Raw genomic sequence first — 27,539 nt, forward strand, 5'->3', positions numbered from 1 at the left:
TGACATGTATACACTGATGTGTATAAAATTGATGACTAATAAGAACCTGCTGTATAAAAAAATAAATAAAATTAAATTAAAAATTTTAAAAAAACAACTAATACTAAACTTTCTGTGGGTTATTTGTATGGAAATACGTTAATATAAATGTTTCAGACATTACATGAAATTCCTAAAAATATTATATGTTCTGGTATAATGTTATAAGTCATAATTCTAGTTGTTATTTTAAAATGTTCATCTCAGAAATAACTAAATTTCCTTGTCAATTGACTTATTATGAACTGTCATCAAATCTTTAACCATGGTCATTTTTAAGTCTTTTGTCATTTACAGACAGTTCTGGATGTACTCTGATGCTTTTGCAAAAATGTTCCTATAAAAGGGTTTGATCTTCAAGGAATTCATGGAAAAGACTCTGACAAGCACAGGTTTCTGGTAACTGACTATACCGTTGAATTGAATGAATAAGCATTTTCAGAACTCTAATGGAAAACTGATGAATTCATAAAAGTGCTAACAAAAGATCAAGATGAAAAAAATATTAATTACACGGGACTGAGTGACCTGATGAGGATGAATATAATTTTTGTGACTTTCTGTTTGAATAAAAAAAAATTATGACTTCTGTTAACAAATGAATTACTTCTATACTTCAACAAAATCTTTTAGAATCTTTATGTTTATCATGATATACATTTTGATTTTGTGTTCTATATTGTGTTCTATCTTTATATATGGGATACAAATAATTTGTAAGCATTATTTCATTCCCATTTTTGGATAATTTACTATTCCTTAAAAGAAATGATATAAATTGATGCTGTCCTCAACCAGTCATTACCTGTAGTATTTAAGAGAGCAGAAGAAAAGACAGCCTTACAGACTTGGAAGGAGATTTTGAACAAAAGTTAGCTTATGGCTATCTTGTAAATATTTGTTGGAAATTCAAATTTTAAACACTTGTTGAATATTATCATTAATTACAGCAAAATAATATAACATATATTCGTTATATATACTATAACATATATAACATTATAGTATATAATATGTATATAACATGTAATTATATATACAATGAAATCAATAACAATTTCAATTATAGAATTCAGGCATTTCTAGGAATACAAAGGGAAAAAAACAAACATGATAGATATTAATCCAACTATATTAATAATCACTTTAAATGTGGATGATCTAAATAATGCAATTAAAAGCTAGAGATTTTCAGCATAGATAAAAGAATAAGATCCAACTATATGTTGTCTATAGAACCTCACTTTAAATGCAAAGACTCAGAACAGTTAAAAGAATGGATAAAGATATACCATACTAACATTAATCAAAAGAAAGCTGAAATAAAATTTTTAAAATAAAATTTTAAAAAATTGAAATGACTTCCAACACAACAACAACAACAAAAAAGAAAGCTGGAGTAGCTATATATATTTCAGACAAAGCAGACTCAAAAAACAAGGAAAATTATCAGGGATAAAAAGGGGCAGTATAATAATAAAGGGATCAATTCTTCAAGAAGACAATAATCCTAAACATGTATGTATCCAACAAGAGGATATCAAAATACATGAGACAAAAACTGACAGAACTGCAAGGAGAAACAGAAAATCCACTATTATGGCTGGATTTCAACTAGTGCTGAGGACTTCTGATCTTAGCTCTTTTGGTAACTGATAGATTAATCAACATTCTTTCAGTAAGTGATATATCAATCAGGCAGAAAACTAGTAAGGAAATAGTTGACTTGAATAACACTATCAATCAACTTGATCTTTTTTTTTTTTTAACATCTTTACTGGAGTATAATTGCTTTACAATGGTGTGTTAGTTTCTGCTTTATAACAAAGTGAATCAGCTATACATATACTTATATCCCCATATCTCTTCTCTCTTGTGTTTCCCTCCCTCCCACCCTCCCTATCCCACTCCTCTAGGTGGTCACAAAGCACCGAGATGATCTCCCTGTGCTATGTGGCTGCTTCCCACTAACTAACGATTTTACATTTGGTAGTGTATATATGTCCATTTCACTCTCTCACTTTAATCAACTTGATCTTAATTGACATTTGTAGAATATTTTAGCAGCAGAATACATATTCTTCTCAAACTCACATGGAACATTTACCAAGACAGACCACATTCTGAGCCACAAAACACACCTTAACAAATTTAAAAGAATAGAAATCACACAATGTATTGTTCTCAGACCACAATGGAATTAAACTAGAAATCAATAACAGAAAGCTGAAAAATTCCCAAATATTTGGAGATTAAACAACAAATTTCTAAATAACACAGTTAAAGAAATATCAAGAGAAAGTTTAAAATATTTTTTTAATTTATTTTTTTAAAGATTTTATTTTTGATGTGGACCATTTTTTAAAGTCTTTATTGAATTTGTTACAATATTGCTTCTGTTTTATGTTTTGGTTTTTTGGCCATAAGTCATGTGGGATCTTAGTCCCATGACCAGGGGTTGAACCCACACCCCTGCATTGGAAGGTGAAGTCTTAACCACTGCACCACCAGGGAAGTCCCTTAAAATATTTTAAACTAAATAAAAATGAAAATGTAATTTATCAAGATTTCTGAGATGCAGCAAAAGTAGTGCTTACAGGGAAAGTTATAGCATTAAATGCCTATATTAGAAAAGAAGAAAGATCTAAAAATCAGTAACCTAAGCTCCTACTTTAGGAAACTGAGAAAAAAAGAGCAATTTAACTCTAAAACAAGCAGGAAAAAAGAAATAGTAAAAATTAGAACAAAAATCAACGAAATTGAAAACAGAATAATAGAGAAAATCAACTAAATCAACCAGTGCTGAGAGGAGTGTGGCTAATTAATTCAACTGGTTTAGCTTTGGCCAATTCTTTTTCTTTTAATTAATTTTTATTGGAGTACAGCTGATTTACGTGTTGTGTTAGTTTCTGCTGTAGAGCAAAGTGAATCAGTTATACATATACATATACCCACTCTTTTTTAGATTCTTTTTCCATATAGGTCATTACAGAATATTGAGTAGAGTTCCCTGTGCTATACAGTAGGTTCGTATTAGTTTCCTATTTTATGTATAGTAGTGTGGACATGTCAATCCCAATCTCCCAATTTATCCCTCCCACCACTTTCCCCCTTGGTAACCATAGTTTGTTTTCTACATCTGTGACTCTATTTCTGTTTTGTAAATAGGTTCATCTGTACCATTTTTTTAGATTCCACAGATAAGTGATATCATATGATATTTCTCTTTCTGACTTACTTCACTCAGTATGACAGTCTCTAGGCCCATCCATGTTGCTGCAAATGGCAGCATTATTTACAGTAGCCAGACATGGGAGCAACCTAAATGTCCATTGAGGGAGGAATGGATAAAGAGGATGTGGTATATATACACAATGGAATATTACTCAGCCATTAAAAAAGAACAAAATAATGCTTTGGCCAATTCTGAATGAAAAGGAGGAAGATAAGCATGGGTGGTTATGCCAACCATGGAATCTATCACTTAATTCAGGATTTCCTCAACTACTCACTTCTCTGTCATTTGTTCATGTGTTTATTAAGCAAAAATATATTAATTGCCTAGTATGCCACACAATGTATCAATTTCTAGATAACTAAAAGATAAATAAGACTTGGTTCCTACAATAACATAAACAATAATAGCAGCTAACATTTATTGACCCTGTGGCAGCAGTTGTTCAAAGAACTTTTCACCTATTAATTCATTTAAACCTTATCAAACCCAAGGTAGGTATTACTGTTATCTCCATCTCACATATGAAGAAGCTGAGGCATAGAAAAGTTAAATAATTTGCCACAATCACATAGAAACTAAGTGGCAAAGTCTGGCCCAAGCTCTTAGTCATCACATTCTATTGTAATACTCAAGGAAAGAAAATTCCTCAGCTTCTCTTGAAAATTTACTCTGTCTACTGGAAATGCTCACATTAAGGACACGTTTCTTATATTTAACCTCAAGATCTTCAACGGTAATTTAAAATTGTTTCTTTCCTTCTTTCTTCCTTTCCCCCTTTCCCTTTCCACCCTCCCTCTGCCCCTCTTTCCCTGCCTTCCTTCTTTTTTTTTGGCTATTATGAGTGGAAACAGGAGAGAGGACATGTAGAGCTGTATATAATGCACTTTCATACATTGAAGAAAAATGGTAAGGGATATATGAAAGAAAAATAAATCAATTGGAAACTACTTTTAAAAGAGATTTGGTATTTGAAGCTTGGCTAGAAATACTCTAAAGGAAGAAAGTTGTTTTTGACATGTATAAAGATTTTTTAACAACCATCTCTCTTGTAAGTAATTAAGTATAAGTAATTACATAATTACTTGATTATGTAGCAGCACTAAAATTTTACAGGAGGTTTTTCACTTAAACTCTACCGTTATAAAAATAATTGCCACAAGTCAAAATTATTTTCTAAATGCTGTAATTCTTTCTGCTTTTAATTTTGAGGGGGGTGGAATCTAGGTCTATTTTTGTTTAGCAACCAGAGCCAGAGAAATATGTAATTTAATAATGTGTCACTGTGTTCAGACACTGACTTAAAACTTAGAATAAATCCCTAAATTATGATGGTGAGAAACACTTAGATGGGAAATGAAATTATAAGCCAAGGCATATTCTAGGGAATTTCTTTGGTCATAAGTTTCTAAAATCATCAGTCATAATAGGGTGAGAATGCTATTGCTTTAGTCACAAAATGGCATTTTAAAATACTTGGTATCTCAAAATGCATCACCAAATAATAAGATTGAGAGATAGAAAAAGCTTTAGAAATAAAGAAGACTCACAAAACATCATGTTATGTAACCTCTTCTTGCAAGAAACAAGCTTGGGTAACAAAATATGTGGGATTCCCCCCCCCCAATTTTCTTTCATTCTTTCTTTCTTTGCTTTTTTTCTTTTTAAAGTGAGCTGTCTCATTGCAAATTTTCTCAAGTTCTTAGAACTCTAATTAAAATGTGGTAATTGGTTATGTTACCTCAATTACCATGATGCATGGACATTGATGCAAAGCGACACCAATTGAATCCCTTGGGTGTTTTACCCTGGGGCCATCCCATTTATCGTGGCCTTATTATTTTCAATTATGTGGCTAGATGTGTTGCATACTTTCAAGGCCAATAAATATGCAGGGGTTTTCTGAACACAAGGTTGTGTTTTCAATGCTAGAGCTCTGGAGTGACAGGGCAAAAGGAAAAAAATATTTTTGTGAAGAATAAAAACTTAAAACCCTAAATACACTAAGGATTCAAAGGCACCCTTGCTGAAATAAAGGTATTTCAAAGGAATCCAGGTTACTTCTTTTTAAAACACTTGTATGGAAAGCAAGAATGATTTATTTGCTATTGATAACTACTTCTCCTAGGTAAGAAAATACTGATGGGACCATTCAGAGGCCTTATATGATGAGTTAGACAGGAGAGGAAACTGAGATAGAAAAGACAAAAGTTTTCTTCCTCTTTAGATAAAGGTTTGGGTTTTGAAAAGAGCTAAGCAGAGCTATACTGTGTACTTTACAGAGATACAATATAAGCACAGTAGTATTTTACAGAGATCTGTCCCCAGCATGAAGGTGATGGTAAGAGCACCCTGAAATGGTTACAGCATATAATGTTTCCTAATGGGAGACAAGCCATAGATTGCTCTATGCCTAGCTGTTGTCATCCCACATCTACCCATTTAATGCTAGTGGTGTCCTCAGGTATTATGAATGACTCCTGGATATTTCTCCACAATAAATCCAGGAGTGAATTAGGACATTATTTGGGGACATCATCAATAAATACACGTTGACACTTTGTCAAACGAGTTTCATTTGCTGAGAATGATCCCTGTATCTTCATCAGGTTTTCTTTTTTAAAAAAATAATCACACTCTCAGAACAAAGAACATCTTCTGTCCTTTCACTTATTAATTTATGTCTTGATTTATTTTGAGTATTTTCAAATAGGTACAGCATCCATCCATATGCTGCAGATGATAGAAGAAACTGAGTTGGTAAAAGGAGGAGTTGTACTGTACAAAGATCTTTTAAAGACTGGCAGGACAGGTATATTTATGACAGAATCCCAAACTTCACTGCCAAATCAACACCCAAAGAGCCTTATATTTGCAACACTTTGAAAATACTTTACCATCTAAGCCTCATACATGTATTAATGTCAGGTCATTTTTCCCTTCATTTTTATCTTTGGATTCAACAGCAAACTCAAAAGAATTTTACATAAAATCATTCTATTACTTTTAGAAGTATTTTTGGAGTAAAAACGATTGACCATAACAAATTTATGGTTACCAAAGGGAAAGGTGGGGGGGGGGATAAATTAGGAAGTTGGGATTAACATGTACATGCTACTATATATAAAACAGATAACCAACGAGCACCTACTGTATATAGCACAGGGAACTCAGGGAACTGTACTCAACATTTTGTAATAACCTAACAGGGAAAAGAATCTGAAAAAGAATCTACCTGAATCACCTGATGTACAGGTGGATACCTGAATCGCTTTGATGTACACCTGGAACTTACACAATATTGTAAATGAACTATACTTCAATAAAGAATTATATCGATAGACCCTTTAAGAGCTGAAAGAGCTGAAAGGCCTAGAATCAGGTATGCATGGATCCAGATCTTCTTCCTCCACTTACTAGCTCTATGACCTTGCACAATTTACTTAATCTTTCAAAAATTTAGTTTCTTCAAGTTGTTATGAATATTAAATGAGATAATGTATGAAAAATGGTAACCCAGTGACCAGGACATGGTACATGTTCAGTACTGCTAGCAAATAACAAACAGTCCTGTCCTCATAGTGAGTAATCCTTATACTACTTAGTTTTTTAGAGGGATCTTTGCCAGACAATCAAACAAACAAAATTAACAAGAGAAAATAAAATAAACTGAGAAATACATTTCCTTAAGATATATAAAACTTTCTTGTGTTAGCAACTTTGTGAACTCCCCTGAGGGAACGGATCTATATTAGACTGAACCTGTCTGGTAGACAGAAGTTTTACTGAGACAGCACTTGAATAAAGAAATTTGATTTGTGATACATACAAATCACTTCTGGAAAACTGGCTTTCTTGAGACAAATTCCATGAATGTCAGGAGTTTCTGTGAAGAATGTGTAAATTTAATAAGAAGCTCAAATACCTAGAGGAAATGCTTAAATAAGTGTTAATGAGCTATCAGTGGTCAACCAACACACATGGCAGCCCAAATTCTTTTCTAGTTTTTCTAGTACTTTGAATGGGAAAATGCTTATTTACTCCACTTTCTTAACGTTCTTATTTTTAAAAAGTACTGCTTTTCCTAGCCCAGTTAGATATGATTGATTTTTGGCAATGAAAACTTCTTTAGATATCACCTATGATAATGAAGAAATTTGATCCATGATTTCCTAAACTGTATTGGAAAAATGGGATTACTTAATTTCAAAATCCACTAGGCTCTATCTGTATTTATGAAAGTCCTATTATTATACTTGATTTGAAAAGAAAAGTGGTGGCATACACACCACCCTTATCATTAAAGAAGGCTTCATCTTAGAGAGACAATTTAGGATGTTGATTCAGGACACTGACCCTGGAGTGAAAATGCCAAAATGCCTATATTTGAATGCCAGATCAGTTACAAACTAGCTGGGTTACTTTGGACAAGTTGCTGAAACCTTCTTCGCCTCAGTGTGTAAAATTAAGAGAATAATACTACATATATCATATGGTTATCAAAATTTTTAAATGACTTAAAATGTAAATCACTTAGAAAAGTGCCTGACACATATTAAGTGCTGTGTTAGCTATTATAATTACTACTATTATTATTATTTTGGTTCTTCAGAAAATGATTGCTTATTTTTATTTACTTACTCCCAGGCAAGGATTCTCACTGTCGGGCTTCAAGTTAATCTATCCACCCATTTGTAATTACATGTAAAATTCTGTATCTGCCCATGTGTTTTTTAAACCATTTTATTGAGAAATAAGTGGCATAAAATAAACTGCATGACATGTACAATGTACAATTTTATATGTTTTGACATATGAATACACGCACAAAACCATCATACTATCAAGATCATGGATATATCTATTACTCCAGAAAGCTTCCTCTTTACGTTTTATGATTCTTCCAGTGGTCAGAAAGATTTTACCCTAAAATATTTTTTCTAGATTTTTACATCTTACATATAGGTTTATGATCCATTTTGACTCATTTTTGTATATGGTGCAATATATTGTTCAATTTCATATTTGTGCATACGGATATTCAGTTAGTCCAGGATTATTTGTTGAAAGACTATCCTTGGAATTGCCTTTGCACCTTTGTCAAAAACCAATTAACCATTTATGTGGAGCTCTAGTTCTGAAATATCTGTCCTGATCTATTTCTTGGCTTTGACACTAATGCCATATTCTCTTGACTACTATAACTTTATCATAAGTCTTGAAATTAGGAGCTGTAAGTCCTCCAACTTTATTCATTTTTTTAAAAACTTTTTTGGACTACTACATTTAAAATAGATAACCAACAAGGACCAAGTGTATAGCACAGGGAACTCTGCTCAATATTCTGTAATAACCTAAATGGGTGAAGAATTTGAAAAAGAATAGATACAAGTATATGTATAACTGAATCACTTTGCTGTACACCTGAAACTAACACAACGTTGTTAATCAACTATGCTCCAATATAAAATAAAAATTTTAAATAAAATAAAATAAAATAAAACTGTTTTGGCTATTCCAGTTTCTTTGCATTTCCATGTGAATTTTAGAATCAGCTTATAAATTTCTACCAAAAACATAACTGGGATTTTCATTTGTATTAAGTTGACTTTATAGATAAATCTGGGGAGAATTGATATCTGAACAGTATTGTGCTTAAGGAAACAATTCTATTTACCATCACATCATAAAGAATAAAAGACCTAGGACTAAACCTACCTAAGGAGACAAAAGACCTATACTCTTATACACTGATGAAAGAAATTGAAGATGACACATACAGATGGAAAGATATAATATGTTCGTGGATTGGAAGAATCAATATTGTCAAAATGACTATACTACCCAAGGCAATCTACAGATTCAATGCAAATTACCAGTGGCATTTTTCACAGAACTAGAGCAAAAAAAAAAAAAAAAATTAAATCTATTTGTAAATACAAAAGACCCCAAATAGCCAAAGCAATTCTGAGAAAGAAAAATGTTGCTGGAGGAATCAGAGTCCCTAACTTCAGGCTATACTACAAAGCTACAGTAATCAAAACAGTATGGTACTGGCACAAACACAGAAACACTGATCAATGGAACAGGATAGAAAGCCCAGAAATAAACCCATGCACCTATAGTCAATTAATCTATGACAAAGAAGGCAAGCATATATAATGGAGAAAAGACAGTCTCTTCAATAAGTGGTGCTGGGAAAACGGGACAGCTACATGTAAAAAAAATGAGATTAGAACATTCTCTAAAACCATACACAAAAATAAATACAAAATGGATTAAAGACCTAAATGTAAGGCCAGACACTATAAAACTCTTAGAGGAAAACATAGGCAGGACATTCTCTGACATAAATTGCAGCAATATCTTTTTTGATCCACTTACTAGAGTAATGAAAATAAAAACAAAAATAAATGGGACCTAATTAAACTTAAAAGCTTCTGCACAGCAAAGGAAACCACAAGCAAAATGAAAAGACAATGCACAGAATGGGAGAAAGTGCAAATGAAGTGACCGACAAGGGATTAATCTCCAAAATATACAAACAGCTCATGCAGCTCTATGTCAAAAAAAACCCAACCCAATCAAAAAATGGGCAGAAGATCTAAATAGACATTTCTCCAAAGAAGACATACCGATGGCCAAAGAGCATATGACAAGATGTCCAACCTCACTAATTATCAGAGATATGCAATCGAAACTACAATGAGGTATTATCGCAAACTGGTCAGAATAGCCATCACCAAAAAGTCCACAAACAATAAATGCTGGAGAGGGTGTGGAAAAAAGGGAATCCTCCTACACTGTTGGTGTGAATGTAAATTGGTACAACCATTATGGAGAACAGTATGGAGGTTCCTTAAAAAACTAAAAATAGAACTACCATATGATCCAGCAATCCTACTCCTGGGCATATATCTGGAGAAAACCATAATCCAAAAAGATAATGCACCCCAGTGTTCACTGTAGCACTATTTACAATAGCCAAGACATGGAAGCAAGCTAAATGTCCACCGAATGGATAAAGATGTGGTACATATATACAGTGGAATATTAGCCATAAAAAAGAATGAAATAATGTCATTTGCAGCAAAATGGGTAGACCTAGAGATTATCATACTAAGTGAAGTAAGTCAGACAAAGATAAATATCATATGATATCACTCATATGTGGAATCTAATTTTTAAAATGATACAAATGAACTTATTTACAAAACAGAAACAGACTTATAGATATCGAAAACAAAGTTATGCTTACCAGAGGTGAAACGTGGTGGAGGAGGGATAAATCAGGAGTTGGGATGAACGTACATACACTACTATATATAAGATAGATAACCAAAAAGGACCTACTGTATAGCACAGGGAACTCTACTCAATATTCTGTGATAACCTATATGAGAAAATAATCTAAAAAAGAATGAATATATGTGTATGTATAACTGAATCACTTTGCTGTAAACCTGAAACTAACACAGCACTGTAAATCAACTATACTCCAATAAAATTAAAACAAATAATAATAATAATATTGTGCTTTCTGATCCATGAACACAGTATAGCGTATAGTGTATAGTATAGTGTTCATCACTCACTTATATAATTTCTCTCAGTAATATTTTGTAGCAATATTTTGTTTTCAGCATATAGGCCTTCCACATTTTTATTAGATATATCCCTAAACATTTCATATTTTTGCTGCTATTGTAAATGATATTGTTTTTAATTTCAATTTCTGATTGTTAATTGATAGTATATAAAAATACAACTGATATTTATATATTGATCTTGTATCCTACAGCCTTGTTAAATCCTTTATTAGCTCTAGGATCTTTTTTGGAGATTCCATAGCATTTTCTACATAGATGACCAGAGAGTTTATGAGTAAGATAACTGTGCTCCTTAATTTCCAAGCAGCATGTCTTTAATTCCTTTTTCTTGCTTTATTTCACTAACTAAAACTTCCAGTGCAATGCTGAATAGAAATGGTGAAAATGGACATCCTTCTTACCATGTTCCTCTTATGTTAGAAGAAAAGTGTTCAGTGTTTTATCACTAAGTTTGATGTAGCTTTTATCAGGAAGGATGCTGGATTTTGGCAAATGCTTTTTCTGCATACCCTGGAATGTAGTTTCCCTTTCTCTTTGTGGTGAAGCACACTGATTTTTTTTCAAACTAATTTTGCATTTCTAGACCTCACATGGTCATAATGTGTTATCTATTTTATATACCATTGATTATTTGATAAAAATTTATTAAGAATCTGTTTATCTATATTCATGAGGGATACTGGTCAGTAGTTTTCTTGTAATGTCTTTGAGTAATGCTGAGTTGGGAAGTATTTCTTCCTTTTCAATTTTCTGGAAGATTTTGCATAAAATTAGTATAATTTCTTCCTTAACTATTTGGGAGACTTTACCCATAAAGCTGTCTAGGCCTGGAGTTTTCTTTGTAGGGAAATTTTAAGCTAATGGTTTAATTTATTTAGCAGATATGGAACTATTCAGGTTGTGTATTTCCTTTTGAGTAAATGTCTACTGTTTGCAACTTTTAAGGAATTTGTATATTTTATTTAAATAATTGAATTTAATGGCATAAAATTATTCATAGTATTTCCTTTACATTCTTTTATATTAGTAGAATCTGTAGTGATGTCTATCTCTTATTCCTGATAATGATAATTTGTTTCTTTTCTCCTTTTTCCCTGATCGGTCTTGCTAGAGCTTTATTAGTTTCATTGATCTCAAAACAAAAAACACCCAGCTTTCTTCCTCATTAACTTTTTTCTATTGTTTTTTCTGTTTTGAATTTCAATGACTTCTGCTGTAAACTTTATTATTTACTTTCTTCTACTTACTTTGTGATTAATTTGTCTTTCTCTAGTTTCATAAATGTGAAAACTAAGATTATTATTTTGGTGGCAAATTTTCATTGGTACAAATTTTAATATTTTTTCTATTTCTATTCAGCTCAAAATAATCTCTAATTTCCCTTTTTCATTTCTTCTTGGTCCCAGGAGTTGTAGATAAGTGTGTTATTTAGTTTCCTTATATTTGAGGACTTTACCAATATATTTCTAATATTTATTTCTAAACTAATTCCATCATAGTCAGAGAACAGGGTGTAATAAGAATGTTTTTTAAATTTGAGACTTGCTCTGTGGCTCAGAAGAGAGTCAATTTTGGTAGATGTTCTGTCAACACTTGAAAGGGATGTATATTCTCCTGTTGGATGGAGTGTTTTAAATGTCAATTAGGTCAAGTTGATTTATGGTGTGATTCAAGTTTTTTATATCCTTACTGATTTTCTGTCTACTTGTACTATCGATTATTGAGAAAAGTATTGGAATCTCTGCCCCAAATTGTATATTCTTATCTTCTTGTAATTGTATCAGTACTTGATTTATGAATTTGTAAGTTTTGTTACTACAGCACAAACATTTAGTAATTGTGTGCCCTCTTGATTAATTAGCACTTTATCACTAAGAAATATCTTTCTTTATACCTTGTAATATTCTTTGCTCTGAACTCTAATTTGTTTAATATTAATATGGACACTCCAACTCTCTTTTGATTGCATTAGCTTAATATATATTTTTCCATCCTTTTATTTTTAACTTAATTTTTCTTTATAATTAAAATGGCAACACATAGTTCAGTCTTGCTTTTTTAATGCAATCTGTTAATTACTGCCTTTTAATTGGGGGTTTTAGTCCATTTATGTTTAACAGAATTATTGATGCATTTGGTTCAGTTTTCTATCTATTACATCTGTTCTTTATTCCTATTTTTCCTCTTTTTCTGCATTGTGTGTGATATTTTAAAATGATTTCCTTTTCTTTCCTTTGTTGGCCTATTTGTTATAGCTTCTTGTGTTTTTAAAGAATCATAGTATGTATTTTATCTTATTTATCTTTAAGTGATTCTATACCATTCTATACCACTTATCCATCTTTAAGTGATACTATATATCTTTAAGTGATACTATACTTAATATACGAACCACACAATTGTATAGTTCCATTTCCTGGCCTTTGTGATATTTTTGTCGTATGTTCTACTTCTACATATGTTATAAATCCCATAATACATTGTTATTATCTTGCTTTAAATAACCTATTATCATTTAAAGAGATTTAAATAAGATGAAAAAAGACATTTCATATTAACCCACACAGTAAGTATTTCTAGTGCTTTTCATTTCTCTGTGCAGACTCAGGCTTCCACTAATACCATTTTCTTTTTTCCTGTAAGGGTTTCCTTTAACATTTCTTGCAGTTCTGCTGCTGCTGATTTTTTTTTAAAGTTTTGGTATCTGAAAACCATTTATTTTTGTTTTCCTTTTTGAATAGTATTTTCTCTGTGTATAGAATTCTGGGTTATTTTCTTCCAATACTTTAAAGATGTTGTTCCACTATCTTCTGACTTGTATTATTTCTGAAAAAAGTATGCTATAACTCTTCCTTCTTATTCTTCTGTATATAATGTACCTTTTTCCTCTAGATACTTTGAAGATACCCTTATCACTGGTTTTAATCAATTTGAACAGAATACCCCTTGGTGTAGTTTTTTTCATGTTTCTTGTGCTTAAGGTTTGTTGACATTCTGGATCTGTGGGTTTATAGTTTTCATCAAATTTGGAAAATTTGGGCCATTATTTCTTCAAAAATTGTTTCTCCTTCTGCCCTTTTTTCAGGGATTCCAATTACATATACATTAGGCGGTTTGAAGTTATCTCACAGCTCACTAATGCTATGCTTTTGTTTTTGTCTTTTTTTTCCTCTTTGTTTCATTTTTGACAGTTTCTATTGCTATGTTTACAGGTTTATGAATTGTTGCTTCCATACTGTCTACTTGGTTGTTAATACCAGCCAGGGTATTTTTTATATCAGTTATTATAGTTTTCATCTGTAGAAGTTTGATTTTAGACAGATATCTTCAATGTCTTACTAAATAAGCTCAATATATTTTCTAGTTTCTTGAATGTATGGAATGCAAAAAAAATAACTTTTAACGTTCTTGTCTATTAAATCTATAATATGTCATTTCTGGATTTGTTTCTATTAATTGAATTTTCTCCTCATTTTCAAAGATATTATACTTCTTCTTTGTACACTGGAAGCTTTTGACTGGACGCCAGACACTATAAATTTTACCTTGCTGGATGCTGGATACTTAGATGCTTATAAGCATTCTTGAGTTTTGTAACTAGGATATAGTTAAATAACTTTGAAAGAGTTTGATCCTTTCAGGTCTTCCTTTTAAGCTTTTTGGGCAAGACTAGAGTACCATTTAATCGAATTTTGCCCCATTACTAAGGTAAAACTGTTCTTGATACTGTGTCACATGCCCTGTGAATAATAAGGATTCTACTGTGACTGATGGGAGAAGGAACTATTCCCAGCTGTGTGTCAGCTCCAAGGATTGTTCCCTATAATTTTTTCAGGTGGTTTCTTCTGCTGAAGATTTAAAAGGATTCCTCTGCATAGCTTTAGAGTCATCTCTCTGTGCAGCTCTCTCCTCTCTGGTACTATGCCTTGTAGCAACTTTAGCTGCCTTGTCCTCCTCAGACTCCCAGACCTGTCCCCTCAACCCAGGGATAATGCTAGGCTCTGCATGGATTTCCTCTTTGCACACCGTGACCGGAAAACTCTGTCTAGGCAGAAATTTGAGTAATCACAGTATCACTTCAATCATTTCACATCTCTTCATTGCCTGGTATCCAAGGTCTTAAAATTGTGATTTTTCCCAGCTTTTAAATTGTTTCAGGTAGAAGGGTCCTGGTCCTTTACTCAATCCTGGCTGGAAGTGGAAGTCTGCCCATGCATTTTTAGAGGAAGAAGGCCTATAGCCATCATCAATAAGTTATCTTCTCTTTGCTAATGATTAATATGAGTAGATGTATAAATTATTGGTATGGATTCTTGGTGTTTCCATGGTTGTCTCATATATTTTAATTAGCATCTATTGTAGGAAATGAGATTCAAACTTTTAATAGAAAAAATCCTGATTCTCTATAACTAACACATCACAAATTCAGAACGCTATTTTGGCAAGTGGAACGATCTAAGGTAACTCAGGCACGTGGTATTGCTAGCCAAAATGTGGAGCCTGAATCATAGAAAGAAAGCAGGAGACTAGAAATAATAACATATGATTCAAATGAAAATTAGCATTAAAGAGTAAAAAGTATAGACAGAGACCATTTTTTACAGGTAACACAGAAATAAACCAAATAAGTCTGGGAAAAGAGCTTGAATGTAGAAAGAACAAGGTGTAGTGTCAAATAATTATGCAATTTCAAATCTTGATGATAAGGGAGAAAGATGCTTTTGGGTTTTGTCTGTTTTAACTTCAGAATTTAATATAAGATCTCTTGCTTTCTTCCAGTTAAAAAAGAGAGAGAGAGATTCATTATTTACCTAGTTAGGAGAAGTAGAGAAGCTTGCTTAATTGACATTTGTACATTTATCTGAATTTTCCTGAATACTATGGAAAGAGTTTCCATATTTTTGTCAGTATTAACTGTAAGCTTGAAGCACATAATTACCTCAATAGACCTAGCATCATAGTTATTTGCATATTTGTATTAACTATACTTTTTGAGGAGAAGGAGGATATCTTGTTTACCTTTAAATCTCTAACACTGATTACTATAGAGCATCACTTAGAGAAAATTCACTTATTTAACAAATACTATGGAGTACCTGTTAAGTCCTGCATACTATGTAGGGTTTTTAGGAATGTAAAGGTGAGCAGAAACTGGCATGCGGCTGCCTTCTTCAGACTAGTGGAGAAGACCAACAGTAATTAAATCATCACACAAACAGATGTAACATGAAAAATGAAGAGCACTGGATAGACGATTAGGTGACATCTCTTATACAGGCTATTTCCAAAGTGACTAAGGAAATTCTACAACACGGAGATAGAATTAGAGCTTCTAATTCTAAGTGCCAGAACGTAGCCCACACTTTCAGAATGACGTTATTCAATACCTCATAGAGAATTTTCTTCAGATATAATTTGAAGAAAAGAGAGTATACCCTGGGGGACTTCATATCATACTTTAAAACTTGGAAAAACTGACCCTACCAGGCAAGAATAAAGGTTAAAAGGTATCTCCTTGGTGATCTCACGAAGGTGAAATATTCACATAGGAACATAACACTCAAAGCCATTTTGTGAGGATATGAACATTGAGAATTAATATAGAAATAGTAACTCCAAACCAAATGCCAGAATGAAACAAAATTTATCAATTGAAAGCTTGTATTTATTCATTTAGCAAATGTCTATTAAACATCTACTATATGCAGGAATGTCCCAGGCCCTGGAAATATAGCAGTGAAAGTCCCTGTACACAAGAAGGGGATGGCATGGGGGTGGGGACATAGGATAAAAAAGCAAACAGACCACTTAGAGGCTTCTGAGTCTCTACAAAGGCAGTGTCCCACATTGGTAAAATACTTGTTTGCCCATCAAAGCAACTTGGACTCTTTACCCAACCAACAGAGATCAGAGCAAGAAATAGCTCCAATGTAATGAGGTACATGATGTTCATTGTATTGCTGGCATTAGTGCCACTCGATACTCTTCTATCCCTTTCTCGAGTGCTTTTCAATCTTATTTAGCACAGAGGACCTTATTTGCTACCTCATCATTCCAGAAAACCTAACATTCAGCACCAACCTAAAGAAAAGGGGGTGTTTTGTCCATCTGCAATTTTTATCTACCTCTCTGTAGTAGCTTGAGCCTCTAAGAAGCAGCCAGGGTTTCAAAGCTAAAGCTTACCGCTTTACCACAGAAGTAGGATAAAAATGTCTACAGCTAGTCTGCAGAGATCCAGTCCTGCATCCCTCATCATACGATTTCAAATAAATCTCCAAAGGAACCCAGTTTTGTTTCCTCCAAAGCTTGAATGTTTCCAAAATGTTAAGAGCTTCTCCAGGTGCAGTTGGTTTTTGGGTAAATTTTATTATCACCACTACTATGCTTAGATGTTTCAAACTATAGAATAAAAAATAACCTCTTCTATGCTTTCAAACACTCAGAGAAAAAGAAAGAAAGAAAGAAAGAAAGGAAGGAAGGAAGGAAGGAAGAAAGAAAGAAAAGAAAGAAAAAGAAAGGAAGAAAGAAAGAAAAGAAAAGAAAACACTCTAGCTAAATAGCTTCACAACAAATAGGTCATTTCAAGAAAAGACATCCAATTATATAGAATCTGATTACTGGTAATAACTTGGAAGTCTTAAGAAATTTAATGACTTCAGCGCAAAACAATTAAAGTGAACTATTGAGGATAAAATCACCCCCTAGACTCAACATAACTACAGATGCAAAAAGAGTGAGAAGGCTTACTGCTTCATTGTCCCTTCTGTTCCCAGTCCCCAATGCCAAACACATCAGATAACCTAAATATTTAGGTATTGTTAAAATTAGAATTCATAGGAGAAGTCTGTTTTTCAGTGGCAGGATTATTATACTTGATTTTACAATTTTGAATCTTGAACTTTCCAAAGACATAGAACTGATAATATAAATACACAAGAAAAAATTTCCATTGTATGTATGTATGTATGTGTGTGTGTATTTCATTTATGTAAGTCAAACATGAGAATTAGGCCTTCAACTAACAGACACTAACTTCAAGGTCATTTGGGGAATGTAATCTTTTTATCAATAAATCCTCTCCCTTAAGGTTTTCTGGACAAGTGTGTATTCTACATTATAATAAAACAACTCTAGTTATATATATATATATATATCTTTCCTTCATCTAGCAACAGCTTGCATTTACAGTCAATTTGGAAAATTCTTAAAAGGGGTCCCGACCTCTACCTTGAGCACTGCATTAAAACTCTCAGAGGAAACTTGCTAGTTCTCAGCAACGCAACTGTATTGGAAGGAGCTCTAAGCAGGAGCAATGGAGATTGTTTTACACGTGGATGGTGTTAATTCATATCATGTAAAGAAAAGGTAAACTGTATACTTTGTTGCCTTGTCTGTAAAGCATACACATTGCCCCATATGCTCCGAGAGTGGTAAACCACCTCCAAGCAAAATCTTCATGGGGTATTGTATGATTAATGATATTGTTGGTGAGGTTTACCAAACCTTAGTTTCGTAAGGTTAAGCAAAGTCTCCATATGAATTTTTTAAAAGACAATGAGACTAAAATGCATCTTATCAGTAGGCAAATGAATCTCTGTTGTATGATAAAAGCAGTTTCTTTTAGCGGTTAGAGATTTAGCTAGCAAAACCACTTGTAAGATGAACACATTTTCCAAGCCCTGAAAGAATTTCTTTTTTTTTAAGAAAAATGAGAGAGCATTATGCTTTAAAAAAGAAATCATCACTCACAGGTTCCTTTCCCATCTTCTTTTGTAGCCGTGTTTGCCACTGGACGGCTTGCATGACAATGGCTTCCCACCTTCTTTCAAGATTTACAATGATCAACTGCATGGGCTGGTGGTCCGCGTTCAGATTGCAGGTCTCCCGGTCATCCAGAAGATGTTGGCATAATCGCAGGATGGAGGCCACTCCACGACGTCGCTGCTTTATTTCACAACAGAGGGACTGCAACAGAAAGAGGGACCGATCCATTAGTGTTTCTAGGGCAGATTTCCCTAAAATATAAAACACCCTCTTCCACCGTAATTTTAAATTGTAGTGATATGCTCAGCTGCGAACAATAGGACAAGAAGGACTCTGGAGTTGCCTTTGGATTAGAGATCTTCTACAGACACCCAACTGATGCCAATGAATTTAGCTGTATCTCATTCCTCTTCCCTTTTTTTTTTTTAAAAACTGACTTCTACATCTAAAATGTTGGGTCCCACCTTGATATCTAGGTGATTAACTTAATGAAATAAAGCATTTATGCCAAACAGGTTGACATGCTTTGATTCAAGGTCATAGGAAACACAAAAGACAGAAAAGTCCTCCAAAAGGAAATGGAGTATTTCCAAATTTACTCCTAGATTCTTTGGAGCCGAAAGTTTACTTTTCTAGGCTGGAAATAAGTTAAATAAGATTGCAAAAAAATTGATATATAACAGCTATTGTTTGAAAAAAATGATAAGCAACATTTCTCTTCCGAAACTTGATTAACAAAGCAATAATGTTCTGAAAACAGAAATTAGGATACTGGATTATTAATGCATTATTTGTTAGTTGTGTGTTTCTTTTAATAGATATTCACACTATTTAAGAAGGATATGCATGCATCAAAGTAAGATTTTGCCCCCAGAAGCATTTGTATTGCTGCAGTGACCCTAAGCTGAACGATTCAAGCAAAATAGTGGGTACACATGTCTAAAAGTATTATATCTCTTCTTTGCCTACGGACAGTGTGTAAGTGATACTCTAATTCAAAGCCTTTGGGAGAAACGATGATTATATCCACAAACATCACTGAATTACTAATCTCCTTCTACTGCCACAATTGGACTGTTCTAACAGCTAACAGATTGCTTATTAATCAACAAGGATACACAAGACAATGCAATTTCATTTAGTGCTAGAGTTTTAATGCCTAAAAGTATTTGTGCTTAAAATGTTAATCTAGATAAGTCTTCATTAGAAGAAGTCTTAAAATGATTAAGTGCAGTTCATTGAAATGTGCAGAGTGGTAGTAGACCAGCAGGTGGACGTCTCATACAGATGTTCCACTTATTGATATAATACATGCTATAGCCATTTAAACAACCCTAACTCAGTAATAGCTGGAATTCTATTATTTCTGTAATGAGAGAACCCTGTGCCTTTAATATTTTTGAATTTTAAATAAGGTGAATGACAAATTCCCATACCTCTATTTACAGCAAAATATGACTAGGAATTTTATTATTCAGTTTATACCAGTACAGCATTTTTTGTTATGTTTCTTGAACTTACACTTATTTATTTTCCTAGGGATCATTACTATTTTCCTATATAACTCCTGATAGAACGACCAGGTCTGACAAATTTCTTTACTGATGCTATTCATTAGTTCAATGCTGAATGAGGAGAAACCCCTACACATTCAAAGATAAAACCTGAGGGTCTACCAAAGCAATAGGCATTGTTTCCATTACCTCTCCCAATCCTGCTAACTGACCCTCCCCACATGCATTCTCTCTCTTTCTCCTTCTATTTCTCTCTCTCTCTCTCTCTCTCTCTCTCTCTCTCTCTCTCACACACACACACACACACACACACACACACACACACTCCCTTCAATAATTTGCTCTCTTGCTCTAGAACAACTGTCGAGCAAGTCAAACTATCAAGCCCACTTAATATCTGTCATTTTTTGGCCCAATCTTAAACACTTCAAGATAATAATATAGCCAACTGGGATTGATTCAGATGAGTTCTATGAATATACATGTTGAAGATTTTGGGGTTTTGTCTGTGTTTTTCATTAAATTGTTAAAAATAAAGGGCTAGAAAAATCAAGAGATGTTTCCATGCCACAAAACTGGATCTTGCAAAACTCCATTTTAAGTTGACTAAAATAATGACTGCATTTCTCCAGCCAACAAAAAGTCCCTACGTTTCTTAGCTAAATGAGAGTTTGCCATGGATGACACTAAAGGTATATGTGGACTTAGCATAGCCACATTAGGTGATATTCACAAAGCAGCCCAGATGGGCTTCATTCACCTCACAGGCATTTTCAAAGTTTTGAAACAGGACATGTGAGGTTGCTAGGGGAAATTTTCATAAAGGTGATTGGCCATAACTTTTTATTAGTATCTAGAATGTATCCAGTATTTAAGTATCCAGATGATCCCCACCCCACATCTTAATGACATTCTATGGGTTTTAAAACTGTGTTAGCTGTTTTTAAAAACTGTTGACACTGTTAACACTCAATATCTGATTTTCAGATCTCCACAATTCTTCAGTTTAAAAAGTTTTAAATATTCAAAGAACTTAGTGTACATTCTAGATTAATTTATTCTATATGCACACTTTGGAAATAATACTACTTTTAAAAGGAGAGGAACATTGAGAATTTTACATGGCCAACATACTTTTCAGTACTTTTTTACATCTAAGTGATATAACTGATAAGATAACATTCTTTTACATAAATGTGTTTCCATGACAACCATTAAAATGTACATGTTTATTTATAATCACAAACACATACTAAATAAAATCAGTGCATCTGCTGGTAATGTTTCTTAGAATCAGTAGAGTTCACATTATTTCCATGGTACACTATGCGTAGAGAAATGTTAAATATAACTACATAGGAACAAAATGATTATTATAACTATTTTTGGCTTACATTTTCAGAGAACAGAACAGAAACCCAAGCTAAGCAATCTAAGTAAGGCACAGAAATAAGACAGACTCATCCCTGCCTTCCAGACCTCCTCAAATGTGTATTGCACCTTGCATCTGCCAGGCACTGTTTCAGGCATGGAGGCTTCAAAAAGGAGCAAGTTACTGCTCCCTCTCTCAAGGAGCTGAGAGTCTATTGGAGGTGGACTATACAGTACCAGGAATAATACAGAGAGGTAGGTGCTAACAGAAGTTTGTGCAGGTTGCTATCGGAGGAGTCGTGAAATCTCCAGGGAAACAATGTGAGCCAGATGGTCCAAGTTGGGTGGCTGTGGTTATAAGGACAGAAGGTCCAGTAGCAAGTAGCCTGGGACCCTGGGAGTACCCAGTGTGTTGGAGAAAAGAGAGAGTAAAGCAGATGGAAAAGGAAGTAAGGAACAGAAAAGTTTACAAGGTTTTTCATTTTTGCCCGTTTTGAAGCATTGTCCTTGATATCCAATGAGATCATGTTGGTTCCCAAGCACAGTCATACTGCCTTCCCAGAAAAGTAGAAAGAAAAGAAGTGGGAAAGAAAATGTAAAAAGAAAGAAGGAGAACTAATTATCAATATATCTAAGAGAAAGATATTCCAAATGCTTTTGTATTTAGTTATGTATTTAATTTTCATTATTTTTGTACTTAGTTATGTATTTAGTATCATTATTATTTGGTAATCTTTAGGAACTTTTTCCTACAAAGCTATCTCTGTTAGTATGGAGGTCATTGTCTTACTATCACTTCAGAATCCAATTGTTGGAATATAGGTCGGTGTTCTACTTTTAAGTCTCTAATGACCTATTTAATTTGGTTATTTTACACTTCTACTCAACTTCCTCATGTTACTCAAAAAGCATATCTGCTATAAAAGTTGAGAAGTATATAAAAGTGAAAAGCAAAATTTCTAATTTGTTTTTTCCTTTACAAATCTCCAACTCTTTAAACATATCTTTTTGGACATGTTATAAGAGAGCTGCCAACAGACGGAAGATTTTTGCTTTATACTTATAAACGATCAATCTGATTTTCAATTCACCAGTGGTGATACAAAGGGGTGTTTTTGGTTTATGTAGGGCTTGTTTCCTCTCCTGACTTGCTTTATGAACTTCTCTGACTGTTGAAGCCACTCATATTATGGAGCCAAATGTGATGTAACATCATTCCTGCCACTGGCTTCAGTTTAACACCACTGAACGTAAGGCTTCCAATATTGGTAATTTATTCTTCATTATACATTAAATGTATGTATTTATGCACACATATTGCATAGACTGATTATATTTACTTGTACAGTTGACCCTTAAACAATGCTGGGGTTAGGGGTACCAATCCCCAGCACAATCAAAAATCTGATTATAATTTATGTCCAGCCCAGGGTTCCTCTGTATCCAGGGTTCCACATCTGCAAATTCAACCAACGCACTCATCATAGAGTACAGTAGTATTTACTGTTGAAAAAAAAATCCGAGTATAAGTGGACCTGTACAGTTCAAACACATGTTGTTCAAGAGTCAAATCTCCACCCATATTCTTGACATTAAATAATACTGTCATCTCCTATTACAAAAGGATATAAATAAGCCTACAATTAAAGAACTACAATTAGACCAAGAACCAAAATGCACAATAAATAAAATGTAAGAACTAAATAGAGAAAAAAGACATGAGGAGGAAAATGAAATTCAAAAAATACCAAAACCAAGTATATGGTAAACGCAGAGAGAAAACAATTAAATCTAGCTGAGAAACTCCAAAGAAATTTGTCTCCATATCTCTTACATAATTTTATTTAGCAGTTAATGTAACATCATTAGGTAGGTCAACAGAAACAAAGTGGTGGGACTTTAGGTAATGCGTCAAATTAAAAAATTATTTATGAAGCAATTCCATTTATAAAGTCAAACATGACTTTACCGTCTAGATGAATCAATTGTTTAAACACTATCTATTGAATATGCCTTCTATGTGGCAAGCACAACAAAGAAACGTCAATCTGTACATGTATATGATATGTACCTGCCTTCAACGTAGTTGGCGTGAGGAAATATACAGAGAGAAAAGAGAGAAGTGAAAAGACAGGCACATTCTTCTAGTTTAAATAGGATCATACAAAAGCAGACAGCTCCATCTCTTTGTTGCAAGGGTTTTCTACACTTTTTCATGTGCTTTTCTTCTTTTTTGCATTTTCTGTATTTTACCATTCTATTTACATGAGGTGAGCAATTGTCTTCTCTTAGTCTGCTACCTGTGACCAAATTTTCTAGAGCAAAATTTCTCAGTGTGTTCCCTGGGCCAAGCAGTATTAGTATCATCTGGAATTTTGTTAGAAACAAGAATTCCCTGGTGCCACTCCATATCTTGTGAATCAGCAACTCTAGGGTGGGCCCCAATGAGGCATGGTTTAACCAGCCCTACAGGTGATTACAATGCATGTTAAAGTTTGAGAACATTGCTCTACAGAAAACAGAGGAACTTAGTTTCTCAGATAAGAAAATTAATCTAGTTGAGTAGTTTTTTAGAAGTATAAAAATAGAAGGTGTCAGTTCTGATTCTGGAGTCGCACTTGTAGCCAAGAGCCTAAAGACCACACCCATGAGTGATCAATTATTTTTTTAATTAATTTTTATTGGAATACAGTTGCTTTACAATGTTATGTTAGTTTCTACTGTACAGCAAAATGAATCAGCTACACATATACATATATCCCCTCTTTTTTGGATTTCCTTCCCATTTAGGTCACCACAGTGCATTAAGTAGAGTTCCCTGTGCTGTACAGTATGTTCTCATTAGTTATCTATTTTATACATAGTATCAATAGTGTATATGTGTCAATCCCAATCTCCCAATTCCTCCCACCCCCAATTATTTTTTAATTGTTATTGAATGGCTAAAAAAATTCATGAATCAATCAATGAATAGATCTTTTCAGCCAGTGATAACTTTATATTATTAGTATTTGCTTGATGATCTCCAGAATTTTAATATAATTAAGAATGCTGAGCTCATGCAGCTCAATATCAAAAAAAACAAACAACCCAATCAAAAAATGGGCAGAAGACCTAAATAGACATTTCTCCAAAGAAGACATACAGATGGCCAAGAAGCACATGACAAGCTGCTCAACATCACTAATTATTAGAGAAATGCAAATCAAAACTACAACGAGGTATCACCTCACACCAGTCAGAATGGGCATCATCAGAAAATCTACAAACAACAAATGCTGGAGAGGGTGTGGAGAAAAGGGAACCCTCTTTCACTGTTGGTGGGAATGTAAATTGATACAGCCACTATTGAGAACAGTATGGAAATTCCTTAAAAGACTGAAAATAGAATTATCATATGACCCAGCAATCCCACTACTGGGCATATACCCAGAGAAAACCATACTTCAAAAAGATGAATGCATCCCAATGTTCATTGCAGCCCTATTTACAATAGCCAGGTCATGGAAGCAACCTAAATGCCCATCGACTGATGAATGGATAAAGAAGATGTGGTACATATATACAATGGAATATTACTCAGCCATAAAAAGGAATGAAACTGGGTCATTTGTAGAGACGTGGATGGATCTACAGACTGTCATACAGAGTGAAGTAAGTCAGCAAGAGAAAAACAAATATCGTATATTAATGCATATATGTGGAACCTAGAAAAATGGTACAGATGAACCGACTTGCAGGGCAGAAATAGAAACACAGATGTAGAGAACAAACGTATGGACACCAAGGGGGTAAAGTGGAGGGGTGGTGGTGGTGGGATGAACTGGGAGATTGGGATTGACATATATACCCTAATATGTATAAAATAGATAACTAATAAGAACCTGCTGTATAAAAAAATAAAATTTAATTTTAAAAAAGAATGCTGATGGTTTGAGTACTGTATTTGGGGATTTTACTCCTTTTGGTTATTTTTATCAAGTAAGTCATTTACTAATTAATGACTCTAACATATTTGGCACTGTGCTAAATTAAATAGAAGCTTTGCTCTCATAGAGTTTACATAGTAATCAAACCTTGATGACTGTTTGGAAGGTACAAGGCATCAGGTAATGCTACTGCCTACAGCCATAGTCTGAGAAGAATGTATAGCAGGTGGGAAAAATGAGAGGCTATACTGGTACCTCTATGATTCTCCAGAAGATGCTTTTGACTGGGTGGTTCAGAATCATAATTTGGGGGCAAGGTTGGCAAAGATCACATGAATGATATTTCTTATAGCAATAAACATTTATTGGGTATCAATTATGTGCCAAACACCATAATTTTCATTACAGGAATGGCATTGGTGGATAAGAGGCATATAATATGATGTGGTACCTGATCTTAAGGGCTTGTAATCTGGCTGTGAAGAGAAGCCTCTGGCTACTCAAAATGAGAGCTATCAATGCAAGGCAAAGGTTTTTGATAAGACCTAACCCATCAGGTTGTGGTAGGTTTATTTTTTTGGGGGGGCGGTACGCGGGCCTCTCACTGTTGTGGCCTCTCCCGTTGCGGAGCACAGGCTCCGGACGCGCAGGCTCAGAGGCCATGGCTCATGGGCCCAGCCACTCCGCGGCATGTGGGATCCTCCTGGACCAGGGCACGAACCCGTGTCCCCTGCAGCGGCAGGCAGACTCTCAACCACTGCGCCACCAGGGAAGCCCTGTAGGTTTTAAATGAAGTAAGTGAGGTGAATGTGCCATGTGAATAGTGAGGCTGTGACCCAAAAGTAATGTGCAATTGATATACATGCTAAATTATGGGCATTGACTTTGGAGATGAGAAAGATCATTACCAGCTGGAACAGATAAAGATCCATAGGACTAGAACTAGGCCATGAAAGTTGCTAAAGTTCGAAAAAGTGGAGGGGAAGAAGGACAGGCATTACAGCTGGGGGATTCACATAAGAAAAGGTCAAGAAACCACAGATTTTTTTTTGGCCGCGCCACTCGGCTTGCGGGATCAAACTCGTGCCCTCAGCAGTGAAAGTGCACGGTCCTAACCACTGGACCACCAGGGAATGCCCAAGAAACCATAACTTTTGCAACATTTTAAAAAGCATGGAATTTCAAGAGGAATGTGATGTTAATAATAATTCAATTATCCACCTATCCATCTAAATGTACTTGAGTGCCTCCTATATTCCAGGCACTGTTCTCACTGGTAGGGATATAATGGTGGGCAGCAAGATTTCTGCTCTCATGGAACTTATATGCAAATTTTTCTGTGTGTTGTGGGGTGGCAGTGGTGTGAGGCTGGAAATAAAACGTAAATAAATATACCAGAAAACATCAATATATGTTGGTGAGGAGACAGAGAAACTGGAACCCTCATCTGTTGCTGGTGGGATTTCAAAATGACGTACTCACTTTGGAAAACAGTACATTTCCTCAAAAAGTTAAACAGAATTACCATATGGTCCAGGAGTTTCTCTCCTAGGTATATACCCAAAAGAACTGACCATATGACCACACAAAAACCTGTAGACAAATTCATAACCACATGATTCATGATAGCCAAAAGGTGCAAATGACCCAAACATCCATTAATAGATAAATAGATTTAAAAAAAAACAGTATATCCATACAATGGGATATTTTTTGGCAATAAAAAGGAATGAAGTACTGATACATACCACAGCATGAATGAAAACATTATGCTAAGTGAAATAAGCTGGACACAAAAGGCCACGTGTTGTATGAGTTCATTTATATGAAATGGCCAGAATAGGCAAGTGCATAGAAACAGAAAGTATATTAGTAGGTGCCAGGGGCTGCAGTCGGGGGATATAGAGAGTGACTGCTGAGAGGTAAACGGTTTCTTTTCAGGGCAGTAAAAACATTTTGAAATTAGATGTTATGGTATATGAATTATATCTCAATAAAGCTGTTATTTTTTAAAATCTCTCAGTTAAGGGCAGGTATATATTGTCAACCACAAAACTGATGATATAATCAGATAATT

General features: G+C 34.1%; 1 protein-coding gene across 1 annotated transcript in view; it reads right to left on the minus strand.

The window, feature by feature from the left end:
* The window catches only part of AKAP6 (A-kinase anchoring protein 6), a 373,547-nt gene that overhangs the window by 38,523 nt on the left and 307,485 nt on the right, over window positions 1-27,539 (minus strand). The window contains exon 11 of the mRNA XM_060143847.1: window positions 18,634-18,849. Coding sequence (XP_059999830.1) covers window positions 18,634-18,849 — 216 coding nt within the window. The remainder of the gene's footprint in view (window positions 1-18,633; window positions 18,850-27,539) is intronic.

This window comes from Lagenorhynchus albirostris, chromosome 1 (assembly GCF_949774975.1).
Source record: "Lagenorhynchus albirostris chromosome 1, mLagAlb1.1, whole genome shotgun sequence".
NCBI lineage: Eukaryota > Metazoa > Chordata > Mammalia > Artiodactyla > Delphinidae > Lagenorhynchus > Lagenorhynchus albirostris.